This window comes from Gobio gobio, assembly GCF_949357685.1.
Source record: "Gobio gobio genome assembly, chromosome: 4".
Lineage (NCBI taxonomy): Eukaryota > Metazoa > Chordata > Actinopteri > Cypriniformes > Gobionidae > Gobio > Gobio gobio.
The window spans coordinates 5,326,634-5,353,097 of record NC_137100.1 but is presented as its reverse complement, the minus strand read 5'-3'; the positions used below and the strand labels follow the sequence as shown (position 1 = coordinate 5,353,097).

Sequence of the window (26,464 nt, the reverse complement as noted above, 5' to 3'; positions counted from 1 at the left end):
GCGCTTGGGACGTGGCTTTTAATGTTGACACTTTTGTTTTTGTAATCAGGCGCTCAAAAATTACGTATATGAAAATTTGGATTTAGATTTATCTGCCAATATATCGGTTATCGACTCTCAAATATAAAGAATTATCGGTTATCGGTATTGGCCAAAATGTTCAAATCGGTTCATCCCTAATCAAAAGTCACATTAAGGACATCTATAATGTTACAAAATATTTCTATTTCAAATAAATGCTATTCTATTGACCTTTATATCAGGGTTCCTACACATTTTCCATTTCAAAATTCCATACTTTTCCAGACTCAAATTTCAAAACCTCCCTGTAGATTTTCAGACCATATTTAACATAAATGGTTCATACTAGGGATGCACTATATATTTATATCTGCCACCATATCGGTATCTGGCTGCCGATATAATTAATTATATTCTAATTCTTAATGTTATTGTTATCGACCCCATAAGAAAATTTGGCCGATATATTGAAGTTACTGAGGCACATCAGATGTGCACTGTTCAACATGATGGCTTGAATTGCTTGAAATATGATTGAAACCACTTCAAAAAAGGAAAACATGCAAGTCTGTCATATAGACTACATAAAATTATAATAAAACATTATATTTGTGTGCTTGGGACATGGCTTTTAATTTTGAGACTTTTGTTTTTGTAAATAGGCTCTCAAAAATTATATAACATTTTGGATTTAGATTTATTGGCCTATATATATTAAGAATTATCGGTTATCTGTATCGGCACATCCCTAGTTCATACAGCATTATATTTGGTATAAAGTAGTCATCTGTAAATATTTATTTTCTCAGGGGGGTTTTCATTGCTTTTCTCGAATTAACAACATACAGAGCCCCTAAAATAAAATAAAAAAACAAGACTTTTGCATGCACACAAGAAACTTTTCCGTGCCCTTGAGAAACTATTCACATGTGCACTGAAATGTGTTCCCTTTGTGTGTAACTGCCATCTTACTATGAAGAAAACAGAAGCATGGATGCACATGAATTTGCCAGGTTCTTGGGTCTATAAAAAAGACTGGTACTATTAAAAAAAAAAAGTGTTCAAAATGTGGCTTTTGTTAGGGCAGTACATCATATTTAAAGTCTTAGGTCTGCTTTAATACATACTCTGTGGCAACCAAGAATCCAACTCTCAAAATGGGCTGATGGTGCAATAGGTGGCTCAGTGTGTATTGTCCTATATGCTAAGTTTAATGGTTTCTCATGCTCACACAAAAGTCTGTATGGTCTATTATAGAAAACTAAATAGGGGCAATAGTCTGGAATGAAACAGCATTCAGAATTTATACTTTAGTCAATTCATTGCTTTCATCAGGAACAATACACCTTTTATACATAGAAACAATAAAACTTGAATGTAGAACAATGAGACTTCATTTGGAACGGGCTCATTGCAGCCTTTTGTTTTACACTAACAAAGAACTTCAAGTAAAACATTCCATGCAGGGCAAAAACACTTATCAATCATCTCCAGAAAACAACACAATCTCACTGAAGGAAATGTTGACAGGAACAACACAAGAGCATCATCAACAAACATCTTTACACATGGCCTTACCAGTCCAGTAAGTTCTTCAATGTCATGTATAGCCTGAATCTTCCCTGATAGCATGTCTAAGGAAGCGGTCAAATCAGGACTGCAAATACAAGCAAACAAGATCATGATAAATGCAATGGTTCATGCTGTGCAAAACTTTTCATTGCATTTTATACAAAAGATTTGAGCATTTGCAAATTTCGCATTTCAGATTATATTTCAATAAATAAAGCTTCATACCAGCACTGGTTTTCTTTATCCTCATGTCCGTGCTGGTGGGCACGTCTGAACCGCTTACTGGTTAGCGCGGCCTCCATTTCTTCAATCTCACAGCGCCGCAGCTCCCGAATTGCTGTCCGGATCAGACGCCGCTCGTCTATATCGATAGTTTTATCAAGCTGGAGAAACAGAGAGCAAGCAAAGTTAAAGTATGTAAAAGACTATTTTGGGGACGCAGTCAGTGGGGTAAGCTGCGCCACTTTTCACTTTACATTATCCTCTAGGCACAGGGATCCAAGATAAAAAACTAATTATACATCAAGATATGCATGCTATAATTTGAACACTCGTTGAATTATGGAAATACTTCATTTATTTGTGTAAGTAGCTCATTTATGTTTATATTATTCCAGTTGTCTTCGATTTAATGAAATGTATTTAATGCATTGATTCTTCTTTTTCGGTCTCATTTTTGCAGCACATTTTCTTATATTCATGCATTTACAAGCCAGAAAAGGGATAAATACTAAGAATATTTTAAAAGTAAATAAATTTGAATTAATTTTACTATTCATTACACATATACATATTATAATATGAGGAGCTCTTTTCCAAAACGCTATAAATCCATTTCAATAGTTTTCAGGAAAATAGTTTTTTTTACCTAGACCCACACATTTTGTGAATATTCAATTTATCCTGTTAAAATGTTGTTTTGGCTCAGTCTGAACATGCTGAACAATGATTATTAAATCAAACAACAATATTGTTGATGATAAATTCAAAGTTAATTAATTTTTTTTTTCAAAACGCTATAAATCCATTCATTATTTTTCAAAACGCTATAAATCCATCAATTTTTTTTATTTATTTATGGTTTGTCTTTTTTTTTTTTTTTTAAACAACAACAAGAGAACATGCAACATATAATCAGGGACTCATAAATTAATATAAATTATTGATAATAATGATAACAATATTCAATAAGTTATTTAGTAATACATATTCAATATAAATATAAAACATATATTATACATCTAAATATAAAACATATAATACACATAAAAATACAGTCATTTTTAGTAAAGTGTAAAACCTGTAACAAATAGGACCAACTTGTCCACTACATATGCATCGGAAAAAAAAACGAATTATTATATTCAATATTCAACAATGCATTTAATAGTGCATACAGTAAAGTGTCTAACCTGTAAAACAGTAGGACCATTGTCTGCTATACATTTTTTTAAATCACATAGTGTGTGTGTGTGTATGAGATGTGCTTTGAGTGTGTGAGAGGACAGAGTGAGTGTGTATGCGTGTGTGTGTGAGAGTGAGCGTGAGTGAATGCGAGTGTGTGTGTGTAAGTGAGTGAGTGTATGCGTGTGTGCTTGTGAGTGCATGTGTGTGTGTGTGTGAGTGAATGCGTGTGTGTGTGTGTGTGTGTGTGTGTGTGTGTGTGTGTGTGTGTGTGTGTGTGTGCGCGAGCTCGTGTGAGTGAATGCGAGTGTGTATGCGTGCAAATGCTAGCGTGCTTATGGTCCTGGACTTTCGGACGCTTTCTTGTCACTTGCGTGATGTCCATGAGATGAAGTATGGCGTGATCCTGGTCAACCTTGTTTGGTTTTTCATAAAAATAATTTAAATGTATCCTCAAATCGTCCGGCGACAGCCTCTCGGCCTGACAGAAACCTTTGGCAGCAGCTTTGTGTTGACATCCCACTGTTGTTATCAACGCGCTACCTGAGTGACAAAACTTCTTTTTTTGTTGTTTTTTGTGATTTTCTTTGTCCAGTCGGCGTTTTCTACCCCCAGGTGTAGGTCACACTTGCTCATCAAGGCCATCAAAAGTGTTATCAGAGTTTAAAGCACTCATTTTTATGAATGAATGAACGTAAACAAACAGCTGTTCAGAGTGCCGCCCTGTTGGATTACGTAGTACGTTCATCGAATTCTGATTCGTCGAGAGGATATATCGTGTTTAGGCTAAAAATAGGTTCGGCGTTTATCGCGTTTTGGAAAAGAGCTCTTCATATGTATATGTGTAGTAACATGAATAGTAAAATGAATCATTCAAATGATATATCTTTTGATTATATTTATGCATTTAATAATTAATGACTAAAACGTCTTATGGTAATTGGAAAACATGTTTGATGTATAGTTTTAGGGAAATTTGTTTTGACAAAATTAATTAATACCTGCCTTGTATTTACTTTGCAAAAAAATGTATCACACATTTTTAGTTTGTCCTTCAAAATATATATTCTTATGACAAGCATTGTGCACAGTGGCCTAGATTAAGAGGGTGACACATTTACCCAGCGACCCATCTTACCCCACTCTCTTTAATTGAGACCATGACCTGGAATGTCCAGATGAAGACACAAAAGCAGGTCATCTGTACAGCAGGTGAATAATAAGGGCTCTATATTCACTCTAGAGCATTGGCATGCAATCTGTGTAATCTGTGAATGCTCTACATAACAGAGCCATATTTGCAGAATAAAATGTTGGAAACATGCATGCAGCCGTTCTCAAATTATTCCATTGCCAATCGTCAATCTGTTACAGAGGGATTCAGCACATGCACAGTTAGCTTTTCATGTGCTAGAAAATCTATACCCAAATTAGAGATGTCACAGTGAGGAAGTTTTCACACTGGTATATAAACTTGTGTTAAAGGTCCCATGGCATGGCATTTTTCTATTATTTTATAGTGTTTCCTGAGGTGTACTTATATTGTTAGTATGATTTTTACATCATAAAATGTCATAATTTAGAAATAAAAGGCATTTTTTCTATACTGCTGTTTGCCCTGTGGCTGACTGCCCTGCTTCAAGAGGCGTGTCTGCTGTGAGACTTCAGGAAAAACGCCCACTGTTGTGATTGGCTGACATCTTTGCATTTTAAATGAGCGGAGGGGGCGTGGTTTAACGAGGCACGAGCAGGCACGAGTCTGCCAGAGACAGATGGACCTGTGTTCACTTCACATCAGTTCTCTCAGCATGCCTCAGTTCAGGGTGAACTGTTGTAGTTACTAGAATATACTTCAGGTTATTAGTTTATTTCTAGTCAGAGGGGCTGTCACTCATGTCAGAAAGTTAGTAAATTATGGATCAGCGCTGACTCGAGACGCGAACCGTTTAGAACGATTCAGTCCGATTTGGTGAACTGGTTCGGTTCACTAAAAAGAACCGATTCAAAAGAATGATTCGTTCGCGAACAGGACATCACGGAGACGGAGCGATTGCTAACAAAGTTATTTATAGTAACTACTGAGTTATGAGAGCGTTGTCTGTCAGCGCGAGTTTATTGTGTTTGTATCTGAGAGTTCTGAATAAACACGAGTCCCAGTCACACCGAGTCCGTCTTCATCATTATTCTACCAACTTTGTAACACATGCAATGTACCATTACAGCGAGATGAACGAGTTAGTAAGTTTGATTAAAGCATTATTTCTAGATATGTTCCAATCATATGAATAGCGTCAGTGATGCGCATTGAGTAACTTACACAGCGCAAACAAAGACACAACAGCAGTAATCGAATGTAATCCAGTTTATTGTGGGGAAAACTGGCTAGCCTAGCCCAGATACCCTCACGCTTACCCCCCTTCTGCTTAATCTCACGCCGCGTTTGGTGCCTCCGCTGTGGGCCAGATGCAGTACTGGGGGTCGGGGATGTTGAAGGCCGAGCTTCGGCGTGTGTGAGGTTTATCTCTAAAGATGTTTCTGCTGATGTTAAACAGAAAAGACTGTATGCACATTTTAGAACAGATAGACGCGACGAGGACGTACAAAACACTGACTCACAAGATAGAAAACACGAAAACACCGTTCTGTCGGGAGAGAGAGAAGCCGCAGCGTGTGCACGAATAATAAATAATTAGCTACACATCAGAAATCAATGATCACAGATCAGAAGGAACTGAAGAAAGACTTCTGTTTTCATTTGTACATCCAAACACTGAGAAACTGCCAGTTCACTCGTTCACAAGTAACGTTAATGATCTCGAGTGTTTGCATGGGCGTGCCAGATTCTCTGGGCGGGGGAAAGGGAGGAAACCGTTCCTGCTTGGACGTCAAACCAGGAGGCTTCAGGATTGGCTAGTCTGGCCTGTCATTTTCTCAAAGGCAGAGAGAGACAGCCAGAACTCGGGTTTACACCGATCAACATTTCTATCCACTTGGGGACAATATTCAGGCTAGGGGAACTCATATTAATGTTGAAATACCTCATAAAATGAAAATTTCATGCCATGGGACCTTTAAAGGAACACTCCACTATTTTTAAAAATAGCCTAACTTCCACCAACATGACAACCTGCTTGCACAGAGAGTGTGCTGGGGACTATTTTCAGGCGCTGTGTAACATCATTGCGCCGCTGCACTCATGTTACGGCAGCAAAGCTCCTTGATTATTACGCAGGAATGAGAGTATAGTTCCTAGCCATATCGGCCTAGAAAATCACAACTTTTCACTTTCCGTCGGTCTTAGTACATGATGTAACTACAGAAGAGTCGAGTTTTAAATAGGAAAATATTGAAAGTCTTTGGTCATTTTTTTGAGCGAGATGCTAACGGTCTAATCAGATTCAATGATCTATGCTAAGCTATGCTAAAAGTGCTACTGCCAGATACAGAGATCGGCTGAATGGATTCAAAAACGGTAAAACTCAAGTGTTTAACTCTAGGGGAGTTGGAAAATGAGCATATTTTTAAAAATAGTGGCGTGTTCCTTTAACACTGGGTTGGACATCTTGAATGCTCGCTTGATTTTCACTTTTGCTTTTAAGTTCAGTTCGGTAAGGATACATGTACCATTGCAGCCTTTAGATGCTACTATAATTGACATGCGCTTTGCAGTATTAACGTTAAAGATTAACTAATTAAATGATTGTTAATTTGAATGAAAATTGACATCTGTCTGCGTGTGGTTAGGATGTTACTGTATACCCGGGTTTAAAATAAAAAAAGAGCTGTTGGAGGGCATGTGCCTTGGTTTATGGTTTATTATCAGTAGGAAACATGTGTATGGGGTAAATTTACATCCTATGTAATATCAATACGTCCATATATTAAATGTCCTTTGCGAAGAATGACAAGGTTTTTGAGTGATAAATATTTTGTGAACACTTCATAATATAAACAAACAGAACCATATTAATCAAAATTAAATCTACTATTAAAGTTATGCGGTCATATTAAACATTAAACTCTCTACTTTTAATTTTAAGTAGTCATAGACATTAGTTTAGATTGAGATGAGCTAGAATTTAGTAAACTAAAGTAACCCTAAATTCTCATAAGGAGAAAAAACTTAAAAACATAAATTCCATCAATTTTTTCGTTAATGAAAATGCAAGTTCTCCCATTGTGCTCCACAGAAGTAAGTCTTACAGTTTGAAATGTCATGAGGATGTGTGTATTCTATATTCTGTCATTTCACTAGTACATCGATGACAGTTAATAATTATGTCATCAAGTCTGAAAAATAAAACTTGTTTGCATTGATGCCAAAAGACCATCTCTGAACCCAAGTCTGATTTTCTCTATTGGAAAATAGGTTGGTCTAGGAAGGTGCGCCATCATCTTCATTCCTTTCAATATTTTACCAAGTTGGAAGGGAAGGTGGTGACGGCATGGAGAAACAAATGCAAAAGCAGCTGTTTGGCAGTTCAGCAGCAGCGTTCAAATATTCATGATGACACTAGCTTTTGGTATTGCTAAAGCATACGCACTGCAGAGTTATTATACAGAGTATTCCCTGACTGTGAAAACAGATGACAAGGATGAGCGCATTCACATCTGGTATTAAACAGTCCTCAGGTGGTCCGATTACAAGTGAACAGCGGTAGCTACAGGTGCAATCGGGATCCAACATGTCTTGGAGATGACTAGCAAGATCCAGTCACTCAAAGGTATGCATTTGGCCAAAATGCTTGGAGATCACTGGGTTCAGACTACACAATATCAGGCAGATTTGGACACAATCCATTAGACGTAGGGTGTCGTGGTGAATCATAAACGACAATGGGTGTCAGGACGCAAGAATCAATGGTTTTAGCTCATACAGTGGCCTACACTCTCAGAAAAAAAGGTACAGTGGAGGTAAAATTTTTACAAAACGTATAACTGTTCCTTTAAAAAAGGTACACAATTGGTCTTTAGGGTACGATTATACCACCGTTTTCCTCTACTTAGAGCAGGGGTAGGCAGGTTCAGTCCTAGAGAGTCCTGCAGAGTTCGGCTACAACCCTGAAAGACATCTCTAGAAGCTCTTATTGAGAATTAACAGAGGTTTAGATGTTTTATTGAAAATAAACGCCATTATGGTGATCAGTGTTTCAATTAGTAGGCCAGTTTGACTCTTGGCTTTTTATGTGAGTTTGTGGTTTTTGTTACAGTGTTAACAAAACACATAATCTGTTCAAATCAAAACGAGCCAAAAACAAAATCTCCACAATCTGCTTTTGAAAAAATACACCAGAAGTGCACAGGCACTAAAAGCCTGTCAAACAGCGCCTGGTTACTGGTGTTATCTTTTGATTCTTATTGCGCTAATACTATCAAATACACACAAGGTTTACATAAACACAGTTGTTTATGTGTGAAAGTAAACATTTAATGTGTCTGTATTAGACTAACATAGGCGCTTGTCCTTAAAAGGATAGTTCACACAAATTAAAATTCTGTCATTATTTGCTCACTCGAATATTGTTCCAAACCTATATTCATTTCCTTGAAGAATGTGGGTAGCCAAACATTTGCTGGTCCCCATTGACTTCCATAGTAGGAAAAGCATATACTGTGGAGGTCACTGGGAACCAGCAACTGTTTGGCTAACCACATTCTTCAAAATAACTTTTTTAACAGAAGAAAGACACTCATTTGGGTTTAAAACAATTGAGAGAGTAAACGATGACAGAATTGTCATTTTTTGGGGAACTATTCCTTTTAAATGTTAATAAATAGCAAAAGATAAAGAAGAAAAACACTAGCTGCTCTTGACCGAGAACTTTAATACATTAGTTTTAATAAGAATCAATGTATAATTTATAAAGTGAAGTCTATGTAGTGTTTTATTTTTATATTTGTTCATTCCATCTCCATCAATGGTCAGTCAGTAGAAATTGTCAACAGTTTCAGGTACCTTGTCGTTATTTATGGACAAATGACAATAAATAAGTTTTGACGATCACATCACAGACATTCATAGACGCTGCCAACAAAGACTATTTGTCATACGTAAACTCAGGACTCTCTCAGTCAAACCACACATCTTGTTTCTCCTTTACCGTAGTATCATTGAACCCATCCTCCTGTACTATGCCACCTGCTACTTCACCATGTTCTCTCTAACTCAGGGGTGTCCAAACTTTTTTTAAAGGGGGCCGGATTCGATATTGTGGACATAGCCGGGGGCCGGTCCCTTTTCTAGCCTATTATATAAATATATATATATATATATATGACATGTTTTGTTTCTTTGAAACATGACAGATTTTACAAAAGCTTGAGCTGACAGTAGAGTAGCTTGAGATAGGACACAGGAAATGTAGATATTTAACAATATCTGTAAAACTTTCATCAACCAAAAAGTTTTAATGGGTGAAATTTTAATATTATTACAGAGTTAGAACTCTATTCTTATTTAAATTTAATAAGTGCTCTATTTAGATCACCACAGGTAAAACCACACTACAAAACACGCTTTTGTGACTTGGTATTTCTGTCTTTTTTCCAGTCTAAATATCTAAAAATTCTTAAATCAATATGCTTTTACTAGGAAAATTACATATTTTTTATTGATTCCTGGGGGAAAAAATCTAAATGAATTGAGTTATTGCTTGAAACAAACTAAATTATCTGCCAATGGATTAGAAAAATAATCTTCCAAAATCTTCCTTAAAGATTCCAAACAGAAACATAATTTTTCTTACCCCATTGCCAGATATATTTGCTTGTTTTAAACAAAAACTCACTTAAATTTTATTTTATTTTCCAGAAAACAAGAAAAAATATCTAATGTCATTTAACTTATCTCGTAACATCTTGATTTAAGAATTTTTTGATATATTTAGACTAGAAACAAGACAAAAATACTAAATGACAGCATTTTTTGCAGTGCACACAAGGCAAAAAGTAATACATACACATTATGTGTTACTACAGTAAATCCATGATAAATTCGAAATGCGAATTGTTGTTTGAAAAGTATTTTGAATCGGCTCAGCTGATTTGCACACATTATGGTGCGTTCACACCAGACGCGAATGAAGCGAATAAATCGCTTCAAAACGCTAGTTGGACGCTTGAACATTGAGTTTACTCACTTCATTCGCGCGTGAAATTTACTTCATTCACGCGTGATACATATATGTATTATATATTAGTCAACAAAATGGCCGTCAAGACATGCAGTGCACACATAGCAAGAAAATCAATTGAAATCAATTATCAAATGCTGCAATTTTAGTGGAAAAGATTGAGTTTATCAACTAGCCTAAACAGTAGAGTTATGAGTCAAACCTATTTGCCTTCGATTTTGGTGATGGAAATACATGCAAAAGCAGTGAGAGAGAGAGAGAGAGAGAGAGAGAGAGAGAGAGAGAGAGAGAGAGAGAGAGAGAGAGAGAGAGAGAGAGAGAGAGAGAGAGAGAGAGAGAGAGAGAGAGAGAGAGAGAGAGAGAGAGAGAGAGAGAGAGAGAGAGAGAGAGAGAGAGAGATGAGAGAGAGAGAGAGAGAGAGAGAGAGAGAGAGAGAGAGAGAGAGAGAGAGAGAGAGAGAGAGAGAGAGAGAGAGAGAGAGATGTGAATCAGCAGTCCATTCCAGCCACAGCGTGAGTATGCCCATATATGGACACAGACCTCATAACCCCGCCTCTGGACTGTGATGTTGGCTAAATGAGAGCGGTGAAGGGCAAAGAAGGAGAGCTAGATAATGAGAATATTAGTGACACACATTCAGGAAGATGAGCAATGACCTGGAACACTTACTAAGGCAATGAAACCCAACATAAACATTTCCCTATAGATGTCACTTCCTTAAAACATTCCAAAGGAAATTCAAGTTCATTTTGGTTATCCAAACAGTCTTAATAGTGTGTTTTTGGTATTCAGGTAGCCATCAAATGTGGGATTATCTTTTCCAGTGCAAAAAATCTAAGAATATACTTAATGCCCACTTTTACAATAATAGTTCAGCACTATATGAATGACCACACAGGCACATTTTGTTGACGTTTGTGGTACATCTGAGGTAAAAGAAGCTTTTCAAAGTACATTTTTGGAACAGAAGGGCTGTTTCCACATGTAAAACCCTCAACCAAAACAAACTTTAAGTCCTCTTAAAACTTTAGTTATAAACAGTTTGGATAGAGCGGTGTCTATAATTCACTTGACCTAATATAGGTATGAACAAAAGTATTTTTTTTTCCAAAACTGACTAAAAGTTGGGTTATCTAAAGGATTAGATGACTATAGAAGTGACTAATTGCAAGTCTCTATATAAAAACTGATCTGATTGGCGGATTTAAAGGTCATTTTCAGGGTCAGGGAACACAGGACACAAAAATCACCACGTTTACAAAGTACTGGGCTGCAGCAAATTTCTCAAATCATAGCTTTAAAAAATATTGGCTCAAATAAACAGAGTTGCTCCTGTAGAAAAAGACAACAATAAGAAGGGTTAGATAATATATGTAACCTTGGACCACAAAACCAGTCGTGCGTCTCACGGGTATATTTGTGGCAATAGCCAACAATACATTGTATGGGTCAAAATGATCGATTTTTCTTTTATGCCAAAAATCTTTAGGATATTAAGATCATGTTCCATGAAGATATTTTGTAAATTTCCTACCGTACATATAATCAAAAAAGTATTATTAGTAGTAATATGCATTGCTAAGGACTTCATTTGGACAACTTTAAAAGGCGATTTTCTTAATATTTAGATTTTTATTAATATTAAATATTGTCCTATCATAACAAACCATACATCAATGGAAAGCGTAGAGATGATGTATAAATCTCAACTTTTTAAAAATATACCGTACTTATGACTGGTTTTGTGGTCCAGGGTCACATATGACAACTAAAACTTCCCCTAATTTTGAGCAGACTGCTTAGAAATACGTTAAAAAAAATCCTGTTCCTGCAATCTCATTCAAACTTCCTGCATTATCTCATCCAGCACCTGAGCAGTCACAGACAGAAGACGTCAAGTCACATGACAACATGAATCATATAAAGACCAGATGCTCCGTTATCCACAGTCAGGATGTGAAAAAGAAAGATCCTAACTGATCAGAGTGTTCTTTCCAAAAGTCTGTTGGGCAAAACCATTTGATTTTATTAAGTGACAGTGACTTTTGGCGATGTGACGGGGGTTTGTCCACACGCCAAAGTTTAAAGGGCTAGTTCTCCCAAGAATGAAAACTCTGTCATTCATTAATCATCCTTAAAGGAACACTCCACTTTTTTTGAAAACAGGCTCATTTTACAAGTCCCCTAGAGTTAAATAGTTGAGTTTTACCGTTTTTGAATCCATTCAGCCGATCTTTGTATCTGGCGGTAGCACTTTTAGCATAGCTTAGCATACATCATTGATTCTGATCAGTCCATTAGCATCTCATTCAAAAAATGACCAAAGACACTTTCAATATTTTTCATATTTAAAACTTGACTCTTCTAGAGTTACATCGTGTGCTAAGACAAACTGAAAATGAAAAGTTGCGATTTTCTACACCTATAAGGCAAGGAACTATTTTCTCATTCCTGCGTAATAGTCGCGGATCTTCGCGGCCGTACCATGGCTGCAGCAGCGCAATGATATTACGCAGCGTCTGAAAGTAGCCCAGCTAGGTAACTTTCAATGTGACCGGCACTAAGTTCGTGTAGTTGCAGAGAAAGTTTCAGGCTTGCAAATTGTGTTGTGGATTTAGCTGTGTGATTAGCCATGGTTCTGTGTGTTGTAAAGGGCTGTGATAGTAAGTCGAAGGTGTAACTACCACCATGTTTCACAGAATACCAACGAATCATTGCGCCGCTGCAGCCATGGTACGGCCGCGAAGATCCGCGACTATTACGCAGGAAAGAGAAAGAAGTTCATAGCCTTATAGGTGTAGAAAAACACAACTTTTCATTTTCAGTTTGTCTTAGCACACGATGTAACTGTAGAAGTGTCAAGTTTTAAATATGAAAAATATTGAAAGTGTCTTTGGTCATTTTTTGAATGAGATGCTAATGGACTGATCAGAATCAATGATGTATGCTAAGCTATGCTAAAAGTGCTACCGGCAGGTACAAAGATCAGCTGAATGGATTCAAAAACGGTAAAACTCAACTATTTAACTCTAGACCCTGAAAATGACCTTTAAATCCGCCAATCAGATCAGTTTTTATATAGAGACTTGCAATTAGTCACTTATATAGTCATCTAATCCTTTAGATAACACAACTTTTGGTCAGTTTTGAAAAAAAAAAATGTTTTGTTCATACCGACACCCCAAATCAGAAAAAGACTTGTAAACTGAGCCTGTTTTCAAAAAAAGTGGAGTGTTCCTTTAAGTCGTTCCAAATTTTTGTTTAACTTTAAAATAAATTAAGATCTTTTTCATAAAACCTGTCCCTCCACTGAAAGTGTATGCAACCAAAACTTTGGCACTTCCAAAAGTTCATAAAAAACATAAATCTCATCTATACATATTTAGTGGTTTTGTCGCATTATGATGAACAGATTTAATTTAAACTTTTATTGACTTATAAACATTGTTCAATGCACATCCATAGAGCACATAAAAGATGGTAAACATAAGCTCAGCCAAACTTTTTGAAGCATCAGAGTAGGGCTAGGCGGTATGACGATAGACATTTTACACCATGATAACAATATATATGCTATATCGTGTATATTGCGGTATATATATCAACCCTCTACGCACACCTTCGCAATAGAATCGCCATTGGCTAGTACATTTTTTTGTTTAGTCTTTAGTCATTAGAACTAAAACTGTTGGTAACCATGTATGAATGCATATTTGTCATTTAACTGAACTTTGGACTGGTGGTGGTGCTTAAGATATTGTTGGTGTTTCTGTAAAAAAAAATAGATAAAATAATTATTATATTATTAAAAGATAATAATAATACTACTACTAATTCTACTAGTTATTTATTAGCCAATCGCTAATGATGGATATTATTTAATCGCCCAGAGTGAAGATTTCCTCACATATGCGAGTGTTTTACTCGCATTGTAGAGGGTTTTATATGCGCATCACAACACTATTGACACTTCAGAATGATGGAACGCATGAATGAGAATATAAAGAGTGGGACGTGTTTGATGTTAAAAAGAGTTATAAACGCAACATATCCTGAAAAGCAAAAGTGTTATTAAGCACAATAAGCAGTGAAAGAATTGCACAGAAAGCCGCATCTTTCAGCATGCAATCGCAAATTCAGTTCTCTTTCACATCTTATTGTGCTTGAATGGTCGAACACACGCAATTATGTCAAAATGCCCATCGTGTGGAGTATTCATGTAAACATAGTCTGTCTGAAATTCAACAGCTGGGTGTAAACTGGGTGTGTATCAGTATAATCCGTGCGTTTGTTCTTAAAGGCTGATCTGAATATCATTTTTTGAGCTTCGGTAGTAATCAATAGGGGTGTGACGAGACACTTATCTCACAAGATGGTTTAATGTTTAAACTCATCATCTTGTAAAGCATGTCATTTCATGTCATATGAATTATCATATGCAGTAAAAGACAACAAGCACTGTAAAGGTTTTGCCAAAAACTTTCCTGTATGATTGTCTCTTCAGACCTAAGAACTGCACATGAGCTTCTTTTGACCTCCTAACTTCCCACAAATTGATCATAGATATTAAGTGCAAACAATAACCATATACCATAATCAAAGTAGCCTACTCAATATTCAAAGTGAAAATAGAGAACACATTTTTCTTTAAGTATGATACAGAGCTAAGAGATGGTTACAACGAGCTAGCTTTTATATTGGGAGATATTCGCGTGCCTCAGGGAGCCGCTTTCAAACAGCGATATTGAAAATCGCATTTGAATGCGCGTTCCCGTTTATTTTCAATTTCAATTTTGTGTTTATGCGTACTCTATGAATAGGGAGCGGTGGTGCCGAACGCGCATTTTAAAATACAAGTCTGACGCTTCTGCTGCCCAACGAATCCTCTGCCACGGTCCAGTCCACTAACATGAAACACACGCTCAATGCAAGCGCTTCACTAACACGTAACACACACTCATAACCACTGTTGGGGAAAGTTACTTTGAAAAGTAATGCATTACCATATTGCGTTACTCCCTTAAAAAGTAACTAATTGAGTTACTAATGCGTTGCGTTACTTTTTCTCACCTGGGCTGGGCTTGTTTTTCTAAAAACAAAAAATATAAGAGAGCGAGAGAGAGCGCGAGAGAGAGAGAGAGAGAGAGAGAGAGAGAGAGAGAGAGAGAAAGAGAGGAAAACAAACAAGCATGCAAATGGTAATTATCGCGGCCGGAAAAAATAGAGCTCTTTATTAAATTTTTTTTATCATGCGATTAATTTATTTATTGACTATCGCGAAACAGGCCTATAGTCTATTCGTGTCTCAGCCGCGAAGCTGAGCTGATCCTATGTTTGAGCTGCACAGAGCGGCTGAAATGATAGTGTGTCAGTTATTATAATATGGCAAAAGCAATTGTCTAAATTATGTTGCATATTCCTCAAAAGTTCTTGTGATGATATCACTAGTTGACAACATAGTACTATATTTTCGGAAATCATAGGCTATGATATTGCGCAGGTGCACATGATGCATTGCTGTCAGAGCCGACAGACTCGTGTGTCAGACTCATTTCAGTCCAAAATAATCAGGTCAAAAACGATTTAATATACTGCAAATAGCCTACTAGTTTTTGTTTATTTATAATTCATTTAGGCAGTCAACAAGGCTACCAAGTTCTGCGCAGCTAATTCATTTAACGTTTTTTTCCTAACGTCATTTTAAGTCGATTTTTAGTAAAAAAATGTAGGACTTCAGTCGACCAAGATTTTCTTTTGTTGATTACAGCCCTACTTCGGAGGGAGGGGGCTGAACATATTCTTCTCACTAATAAAGGCAGGAATCGAGAACGGACACTGCACTAGTGATACAAAACACATAGGTCTGTTACATCCAAGTAAAAAGCTCCAATATTTCACAGTAGATTCATTTAGATTGATAATAATAACAACAACGGGTAATAGGCTTGCTGTGATAAGCATAACACTGGTTTAACAGGAATAACAGGTTAAATAATAATAATAATTACTGTATAGTATTGTATTTCGCCAGATTTTATAGTGTAAACATATAATGAGAACCGTTTCAAAGGGGATGACAGGTGTGCGCGAAAACAACAACAACAACGAATATTCGAATCTCAAAATTGAAAATCTAATACCAACCCACCGAACAAATATTTGAATATTCTGGTCCAGCCCTAGTGTTTACACTGGCACAAAAAAGAATTTTTTTTTTTTACTCGCATCTGACACAAATTGGAATTTGTTGCACGTGTAAACCCAAAAATCCCCACGAGATCCGTTCTTTTACGCATCTGATCCAAGCCATTTCCAAAAGTGGTTTTAAATCAGATACATATCCGATATCTGGACCCGTATATCCGATTTCCCTTTGAATACCAAGGCGAAGTCGACACATTTGCTCACAAAGATAGCTTTTTAATGTTGTATTATGAAGCAGACGTGCATGTATGCACTCGCTCGCAGCTTTTTTTATTGAGGTGGGAACTTTATAAAAGAAAGAAATTGCAGGCTCACGCAAACATTCAGGAGCTGGTTTTCAACCTCTGCCCAGTGTGCTTTAGGCTTCATACTGAAAGCTTCATTTTATTTCTCAGCAATGAGGTGATAACTTCGCTGTAATTAAACCAACAAGCTGCACTATTAGGCTACTCGCTCGTTCTCTTTCCCTCGCTCATTCATTTATTTGAATTCATTCAAATGTAATCTTTCAGCGCTACTTTACTTCACATCAGAATTCTAGATAGACGAGCCGTAGATAAAATTTAGTGATTATACTATACCCAAATTTTACATGCGTTTCTCTAACAGCTAAAAATAAGCCCTATGGTCAGTCAACAAAAAAGTTGGAGAAACCTCCACATTTTCCACAACCCATGAGGGACTGTGACACTTCTGACCTTTGTGGAATCGTGTCTCAGTGACATCCAAACATTCTGAAGAGGGGAGAGTGGAAAATATTTGAAGGGGGAGATTTGTGCGTTTGTGCCGTGACTTTCCTTCGGCTCACTCACACTTTATTGAAAAGACACGTTCAGTTTTTAATTGTAGTGTCTGTTCTCTAACTAAACAAAATGATTTTATTACTATGAAAATCAAAACAATGTTGGGGGCGGTGTGGGAGTGGGCAAGTGATATAACCAGTAGCCGTGGCTTTGGGAGTGGCCTCGTAGGGCAGCGAAGCAAGTGCATTCTGGGAGTTGTTGTCTTTCATCCACGAGACAAAAATAAATTCTGTCTTTTCTCAGTCTAGAAGGCACCAAATTCAAAAATAATTTCACATTTCTACTACATAAATGGCCCAGTTTAAATACACATTCATCTTCCCAGCGCTGAAGTGCCCCTTTAAGTATTTAATACCAAAATTCTTACATTAAATATACATATGCATAACAGTTAACAAAGTAAGTTAAAAAAACAATGCCATGTAGCTATTTCAGCTATTTAGGACTTTTTTTTTTTTAGGAACTTAAGAGGAATGGTGAGTGGTTTTCCATTTAACATGCACAAACTATTTACATTCCACCAATTTAAAGGGATATTTCAACCCAAAAATGGCAATTCTGTCATCATTTGCTCACTCTCAAGTTGTTCTAAACCTGATAATTTGAAGAATGTCAGTAACCAAACAGTTGATGGACCCATTGACTTCCATAGTAGGTCAATAGGGATTATCAACTGTTTGGAAGAAAGACATTTAAACAGTTTTGGAACAACTTGAGGGTGAGCAGATGATAGAATTTCCATTTTTGGGTGAGCCATCCAATTTTACTATTCACATGTGAGCAAGAGACAGCACTAGGGTATTGAATTGACTTGATACCAAACTACTTGTATATTTGACATCCCTATTTTTACAAAGTTCCTAGCAGGTCAAGGCTGGTCATTTTTTGGGTGATATTTGGTCTAAATGCTCTAAAAGCTGGTGGTGCCTATAGTTAACTTTATAGACCAATTTGTTCAAGCTGGCTAAGCTGGTTGAGACCCAATGAACACCAAACTATGTACCAGCTAGTGGTATAGTTAATTATCCAAACCGCCTCATGCTGCCATGACCAGATTTTTCCAATGAGGTGCCCTTTCTGTAAACTTAACTATGCGTTAGGAAATAATGGTGGAAGGAAAAAACGGATGGTATTTGTATATCCCTATTGCTGTGAATGCAGGTTTTGTGCTCTGTGTTATGAGTCCTTATGCATTGATGGTTTAACCCATGCCTTACAATGTGGCTTTATGAAGCTCATGACTCGAGTCACAGAAGTGATTATTCAACTCTTTGGGAATTTGTGACGCTGTCCTTCATTGGAAATTTTCCATTAGGATCAATCCTGAAAAGCTGTCTCGTTGTCAGTGAGTTTTGACACCACATTCGCTCTTTTCAGAAGCGATTTGTGCGTGATGGCATATGCTGCAATTACTTTACGGACACAGTAAATAATTCAACGTTTTTTTGTGATTACCACACCTCTAATGCAATTTGGTCTGTAAAAACACATGAATCCCTTATCAAAGTACTAATTAACAAACCTGTCATATAGATTTTAATCTGCAGTCAATTTAGCGTTGCTTGAACGTGCAGTGGCATGTTTAGTTATTTAAAAGTTAACATCTTTCCTATATTCTTGAGTCCCTTCTTGATCTATATCACCAATTTGTAGGGACTTTTACCACAAAAAAAATGCCTTTGGGACAAATGAGATGTAATTGTGTATTAAAGGGTCATGAAACCCTAAACCAAATTTTTTGAGATTTTAACAGAAGTACACTCACCTAAAGGATTATTAGGAACACCTGTTCAATTTCTCATTAATGCAATTATCTAATCAACCAATCACATGGCAGTTGCTTCAATGCATTTAGGGGTGTGGTCCTGGTCAAGACAATCTCCTGAACTCCAAACTGAATGTCAGAATGGGAAAGAAAGGTGATTTAAGCAATTTTGAGCGTGGCATGGTTGTTGGTGCCAGACGGGCCGGTCTAAGTATTTCACAATCTGCTCAGTTACTGGGATTTTCACACACACAACCATTTCTAGGGTTCACAAAAAATGGTGTGAAAAGGGAAAAACATCCAGTATGCGGCAGTCCTGTGGGCGAAAATGCCTTGTTGATGCTGGAGGTCAGAGGAGAATGGGCCGACTGATTCAAGCTGATAGAAGAGCAACTTTGACTGAAATAACCACTCGTTACAACCGAGGTATGCAGCAAAGCATTTGTGAAGCCACAACACGCACAACCTTGAGGCGGATGAGCTACAACAGCAGAAGACCCCACCGGGTACCACTCATCTCCACTACAAATAAGAAAAAGAGGCTACAATTTGCACGAGCTCACCAAAATTGGACAGTTGAAGACTGGAAAAATGTTGCCTGGTCTGATGAGTCTCGATTTCTGTTGAGACATTCAGATGGTAGAGTCAGAATTTGGCATAAACAGAATGAGAACATGGATCCATCATGCCTTGTTACCACTGTGCAGGCTGGTGGTGGTGGTGTAATGGTGTGGGGGATGTTTTCTTGGCACACTTTAGGCCCCTTAGTGCCAATTGGGCATCGTTTAAATGCCACGGCCTACCTGAGCATTGTTTCTGACCATGTCCATCCCTTTATGACCACCATGTACCCATCCTCTGATGGCTACTTCCAGCAGGATAATGCACCATTTTCCTCTGACTGGCGCTTCAAACAGTGAGATTGCACACAGTAAGTGAGAGATGCATTAATGGATAAAAAACGAGCGTTATTTCCGCTTCGTATGAGTTTCTGCGTTGTCTACGTTCTCTTCAGTTGATCCTGAGTCTTCACACAAACGCGATTCATCCACACTGTGAGTGTAACCGCTCTTTACGGCCATTTAACCTTCCAAACGGCTTATAAAAACTCCACAAAATAAGCCTCAAAAGTTACCAAAGTTATGCAACAGCGTGTTCATATATATTTTCGATGCAGAGAACAAATTGAGTGTGCATTTAATTGTCCATTGATTTATAGCGGTCACAGGATATATATGTATTTGTGTAACGTGAGCTTACAAATCCATGTGTGTATTGTGTTCTGTGTAACTTGCATTTGTGGGAAGCTTTGATGCTTTTAATGAGAGCGAAATAAAAGTCTGAATCAGAAGCCGTTGATGTGCTGTCTCCACTCGTCCCCCTCCACTCCGCCGCTAAACCACGCCCACTTTTATAGCATTTTTCAAAACTGTGGTGAGAACTGACGGCTGCTGCAACATGACCCTTTAAATGTAAAAATGACGACATTACATTAAATGACATTTTAGGTCATTTGAACACTAATGTACTCACATTGGAGCATTATGTAATATTGCATATGCATAACTGCAAATTGATAAGAAATTCCACCAGCAAAATTGAATAAACATTTGTCTTATCTTTGTAATAAACCTGAATTCTTCAGTTTTATGCCCACACAAGCAGAATGCCAGAGTAAATTGATAACTGGGCCACAACTCAATTGCAGAATGTATTAGTTTTTAATTCTCATGGATTTTTCCCACACATAGCTTATAAGATACGCAAACTTTTTTTGGTGTATTCCCAAATGTAGAAGAATGCGGTGGTTTTTACCAACGTAGCATGTAATGCTGTCACTCCAGTGTCAGATCCTCCTGATATAGGCAGTTGTTTAGGGCATAATCGTTGTCTAACGCTGCTCCCACATTTCCATTCCCAACTGTTCTCCCTTCCACTTTCACTGGAAATGATTTGTTCCCTTCCAAGCACCTTGTATCTCGCCTAGGGCACCATGTTCGTCAGGACCGCCACTGCACTGACTCAACAGAAACCAGTCAGATGTCTTTTTTGTTTCCAAGACTCAAGTTTGTCCCATGTAAGCGCACAGCAAAGTTTTGTTCTTCTGTTAGGGGTAAAAATAAGTTTGAAATATGCAAGCTTTACACTATACTGTTAGCAAACACGACGTTTAGATCAATATGGAAATATGCATTCGGCTTCCGCTCAACAGCAAAATGAACATCAGTTAAGAAAGCATCTGATCATAGCAATGTGGATGTTCTCCAGTCATGTCATGTCGATTTATAAAACACTTTATACAATAGATTGCTTTAAACCCCTTAAATGTCACCGCCCCGCTGGCGGAATCATATATTTGAGTAATTGTCATAAATTATGTATCATTTGAAAGTTTACGAACTCAAAATTCATCCTGTGAAAACCATTTTGAAATCAGACGTTGCGTTACCATGGAAACGGTACTCTAAAACGGGCTCCTCCCCTAGTGGGCGGCGTCATGTTTCGTATTACAAAATGTATTTTAACTACTTTATAATCAAAATCTTTTCTAATCTTGACAAAACACATATCGTCGGAAAGGTTCCAAATTTGGTGACTTGATATTTGGACAGAAATTAACAGGAAAATGCATTAAAAAAGCAATCAATGGAATTTAGATGACACCCGGTGGCTAGTTTTGGTACAGCGCCTAAACAAAATCTCATGGGGACTTCAATTTCTGTGATATCAACTTCAAATTTGGAACACATATTGGTTAGACATATGGCTTCGATTTTATAGTAAAACTTTTTTGTAAAATATACATATTTTATATAAAATAAAAATATTACAGTATTTTTCATTTACAGTAAATGTAATCAGCAATAATCTGCCGAGTGTCTGCTTTAAAACAAGACCAAACTCTATAGGTCTATATTCCAAAGCATTCTTGAATTACAGCCCTTTATGTTTGGATAGCGCATTTTCATGACTATTCTCAAAAAGGGGGGGTTAAAGCAAGCAGCTTTACATTATTAAACATGAAAAACAATGTCAGTGTCGCTTTCAACTAGAACTTCAGTTTCTGCTATAAAGTGGCTCTCTTGTTTTTACTCGCGTCTGAAAAGAAGAAACGAACCAGAGAAGAAGAAGGCGGAGCCTCAGAGCCACGCCCACCTATTACGTAATCACCATGGACCAATAGTAGTTAGAAGGTGTTTACCAGCCTGAACGAACCTTTCCAGAAAGTTAGCTTTGGCAAGCTGTTTCAAATTCCAGAAATTATCTCCAAACAATAGAGGTGTAACGATACCCTCGCGTCATAATTCAATAACGATACTGAACTCACGATTTGGTATTACATTGCGGGTGGAAACGAATAGGCTTGGACTTGGTGCTGGTAACCCAATGCACAGCTCAATGGTGACACCAGAATACAAATATTCATGATTCTGAAGCTGAAAATACACAATTATTTTAGGCAGATTTGCTTGCACTCGGTCACTGACTAACATAAGGCATTTGGCATTATCAGCAGGACCCACAAATATCCCCCCATTGCATTATTATACATTACATTCAACAGAATATATAGTAATTTAATGTAGTACTAACACCAAAACTGTAAAAAATTATCATCACCATCCACATATGTATTGCAATATATTTTGACACAATATATTGTTACACCCCTACCAAACAAACTTTGTTTTGGCCTGATTGTGTTCAAAATTGTCACACTAGTTTGTTCTTGGAGTATATCAGGGTCTTATAATGCAATTTTGTATGCGTTTAGCGGACTCCAATTCATCCCAGACATTATACTGACATCTATCCACCAGGATGCATTTAGTCTGTTTACTATTTCCCGCTGCTTCACACCTCATCTGTCTGTCTCATATTGCGCACGCTGACTCAAGCTCTGTTCTGTGTGACTGCTTGTTTTGACATTTCATTTTTCCACTCATACTCCTTCTGTTTGGACTGTCTGGCGGATCACACACACACACACACACACACACACACACACACACACACACACACACACTGATCTGTGCCTACGCTGCTGACTCATGCTCTGTTGTGTCTGTAGTGTGTATATATATTGTGTCCATTCAGCTTGTAAAATGCCTTGAGAACCGGCTGAAACTGCTACATTACGTAAACATAATCCCATTATTAAGCGCTTCGAGTGCCTAGAAAAGCGCTATATAAATGTAACAAATTATTATTATTATATTATTATTAAAGGGTATTCAAAAGTTCATAAAGAAATCGTAAAACTAATCCATGAATTGAGCGGTTTAGTCCAAACTTTCTGAAGATACTCGATGGCTTTATATGATGAACCGATTGAATTTAGGCTTTTATTCACATATAAACATCAACTCACACATTAGTTGTGGTAAACGGAAGCTCAAGCATGTTCGCTTGACGTGTGAGAACCAATGAGGTTCATTCACGTGTTACGCATCACGTTTGGGCTTCAGCGAGAGCCAATGAGGTTCATTCTCGTGTTACGCATCACGTTTGGGCTTCAGCGAGAACCAATGAGGTTCATTCTCGTGTTACGCATCACGTTTAGGCTTCAGCAAGAACCAATGAGGTTCATTCTCGTGTTACGCATCACGTTTGGGCTTCAGCAAGAACCAATGAGGTTCATTCTCGTGTTACGCATCACGTTTGGGCTTCAGCGAGAGCCAATGAGGTTCATTCTCGTGTTACGCATCACGTTTGAGCTTCAGCAAGAACCAATGAGGTTCATTCTCGTGTTACGCATCACGTTTGGGCTTCAGCAAGAACCAATGAGGTTCATTCTCGTGTTACGCATCACGTTTAGGCTTCAGCGAGAGCCAATGAGGTTCATTCTCGTGTTACGCAGCACGTTTGAGCTTTTCAAGAACCAATGAGGTTCATTCTCGTGTTACGCATCACGTTTGAGCTTCAGCAAGAACCAATGAGGTTCATTCTCGTGTTACGCATCACGTTTGAGCTTCAGCAAGAACCAATGAGGTTCATTCTCGTGTTACGCATCACGTTTGGGCTTCAGCGAGAGCCAATGAGGTTCATTCTCGTGTTACGCATCACGTTTGGGTTTCAGCGAGAACCAATGAGGTTCATTCTCGTGTTATGCATCACGCTTGGGCTTCCGCAAGAACCAATGAGGTTCATTCTAGTGTTACGCATCACGCTTGAGCTTCCGCAAGAGCCAATGAGGTTCATTCTCGTGTTACGCATCACATTTGGGCTTCAGCGAGAGCCAATGAGGTTCATTCTCGTGTTACGCATCACGTTTGGGCTTCAGTGAGAACCAATGAGGTTCATTCTCGTGTTATGCATCACGCTTGAGCTTCTGCAAGAACCAATGAGGTTCATTCTCGTGTTACGCAGCACGTTTGAGCTTTTCAAGAACCAATGAGGTTCATTCTCGAGTTACGCATCACGTTTAGGCTTCAGCAAGAACCAGTGAGTACGCAAGAGGTTTGTTCTCGCATGCCAAACAGGTTCGGTTGAGCTTCTGATTATGTTCGCTGATCAATGTTCATATGTGAATAAAAGGCCTAAATTCAATCTGTTCATCATATAAAGTGATTGTGTCTCTTTCGAAAATTTTGACTAAACCAGTCAATTCATATGGATTAGTTTTACGATCTCTTTATGAACTTTTTAAAGCGTCAAAGTGGTAGTTGCATAGCTGTCAATGGAGGGACAGAAATGTTTGTCATGTTTGTTTGGAACAACATGACATAAACCCTTTAACACGCTCATCTCTATGGCATGAATGGTCATGTAATGCCAGCAAAGTGGACATTTATTAAAACAGTGTTTTTTGTCCCTGTAACTTAGACTGATGTTTTTTTTCTCTCATGTGAGTGAACATCAGTTTAATGACATTTCTAAAATATGCTGTTTACATCTTTACTTCAGAATTTACAATTTATCTGTCAGAATCATGTCATGTCTGCCAACTAGAAATGCACTGATACAAAAACAGAAAGCATTTTTAATATTATTGCTTATATTTTAAACGTCTTTTTGCTTGTTTTGATATTTTACTATAAACATATATCATTAATTACGTAGTAAATTCAAGTTTCTGAAATGTATTTGGGGAAAAAATAACAAATAAATAAAATATTATTGGCAAAATCATCATTGTTATTGTTAAAGTTTAACTGTAAGACGGTTTTCAAACGGACCTCGTTAATTTATAACCGCTTTACAACATGGCACGTGCTCGAAATGTATATTTACACGAGCAGTTTTATCACACGGATGTGAACATTAGATAAAGCACGTACCATTGTTTTTAGCATTATTAATTTTAAAAAATCCTGTCCAAAAAAAGTGACGCTAAAACTAATCTGTTATAACTAAAAAGTGACATTTATGAGAGCTGAACTCACCAGATTGCGGAGCGAGGACTCATCCATGCTGGAGTATCTCTTCTCTGACATCTTCTCTGACATGTTATTATCGATTTGAACGGCTAGCTTATTCGATACGAGTGTAAAACACTTGATAAATAAACCGTCATATACACATAATAGAATGGCTCACTGTGAATACAATAAAGAAAGTGTAGGTCTCGGTTCGGATGCTTTGTGAAGATGCTCCCTAAAAAACACGACCAACCCGTCTGTGGTACAAGCTAAAGAATAAAGCCTAAAACTTAAAAGCTGTCCTTGTTAATGAACGACAGCCGGTTGTTTCCATACAAACTCCAACCGTTTCACGGTTCACCGACAGCCACAGTCAGACTACATGCCTTCGGAGTCACAAGCGGTGAGTGATTTGAGTTGAAGCCCCGCCCCTCAGACACCGCCAGCCAATAACAGGCCGGCAAATTCAAAACCTCACACGCTCGAATGAGAATGTTCCTGCCTGATTGGTGCTTTGTTTGTTTGTTTGTTTGTTTTTTCTTACAGTAGGTACATACTTTGTCCCGGTGATCTGCCAGCTATGAAGTCTGTCATATTTTCTTTTTTCATATTTTTTTAATTTCCTCCACGCCCTGTCTGCTGACTAAACCACTTGCGCAATGAACCCTGAACCCACTCATATGGCCTGCAGCTAGAAAGATAGGCAACTACACTTTTAAAACAGTATCAAAACAACATGAAGAATGCGGGTAAACATATCATTAGTTAATTAAAGCAAAGTGGCCGGTTGCGTTATCTGCTTACACTGGTCTTACAAGTTTTAGTCTTTTTTTAAAGTCAGTTACATAAAAGGTAGATTGGTCAAATTAACCTAACTAATTGCTAGTTGGCCAGACCATAGATATGTATAGGTATCTATGGGTCAGACTAGTTCTTAAAGGGATAGTTCACCCAAAAATTCATTAATTACTCACCCTCATGTCGTTCCAATCCAAACCCGCAATCATCATCAAAAACACAAATGAAGATCTTTTTGATTAAAGGTGCACTATGTAATATTTTTTCAAAAAACAACAAGGCCAGTGTTATATATTTTGTTCAGTTGAGTACTTACAATATCCCAAAGGTTTCCAACTATTAAAATAAATCCGACTGGAGCCCGTGTTTTTTTTTTTTTATCCTCCCTATTACACATTAGTT

At 37.5% G+C, this 26,464-nt stretch overlaps 1 protein-coding gene across 3 annotated transcripts in view; it reads right to left on the bottom strand.

Moving 5' to 3' along the window:
* The window catches only part of smtnb (smoothelin b), a 100,523-nt gene extending 74,861 nt beyond the window's left edge, over positions 1-25,662 (bottom strand). For 2 of the 3 annotated variants that reach the window (XM_079815449.1, XM_079815450.1), the window contains exons 1-3: positions 25,289-25,660; positions 1,819-1,976; positions 1,600-1,678 (exon numbers count right to left, since the gene is read on the bottom strand). In XM_079815449.1, coding sequence (XP_079671575.1) covers positions 1,600-1,678; positions 1,819-1,976; positions 25,289-25,351 — 300 coding nt within the window. In that variant the 5' untranslated portion in view covers positions 25,352-25,660. Of the gene's footprint in view, positions 1-1,599; positions 1,679-1,818; positions 1,977-25,288 lie in introns of all 3 variants that reach the window. The other variant, XM_079815451.1, reaches the window with a different exon arrangement.
* Between the last annotated feature and the right edge of the window lie 802 nt (positions 25,663-26,464).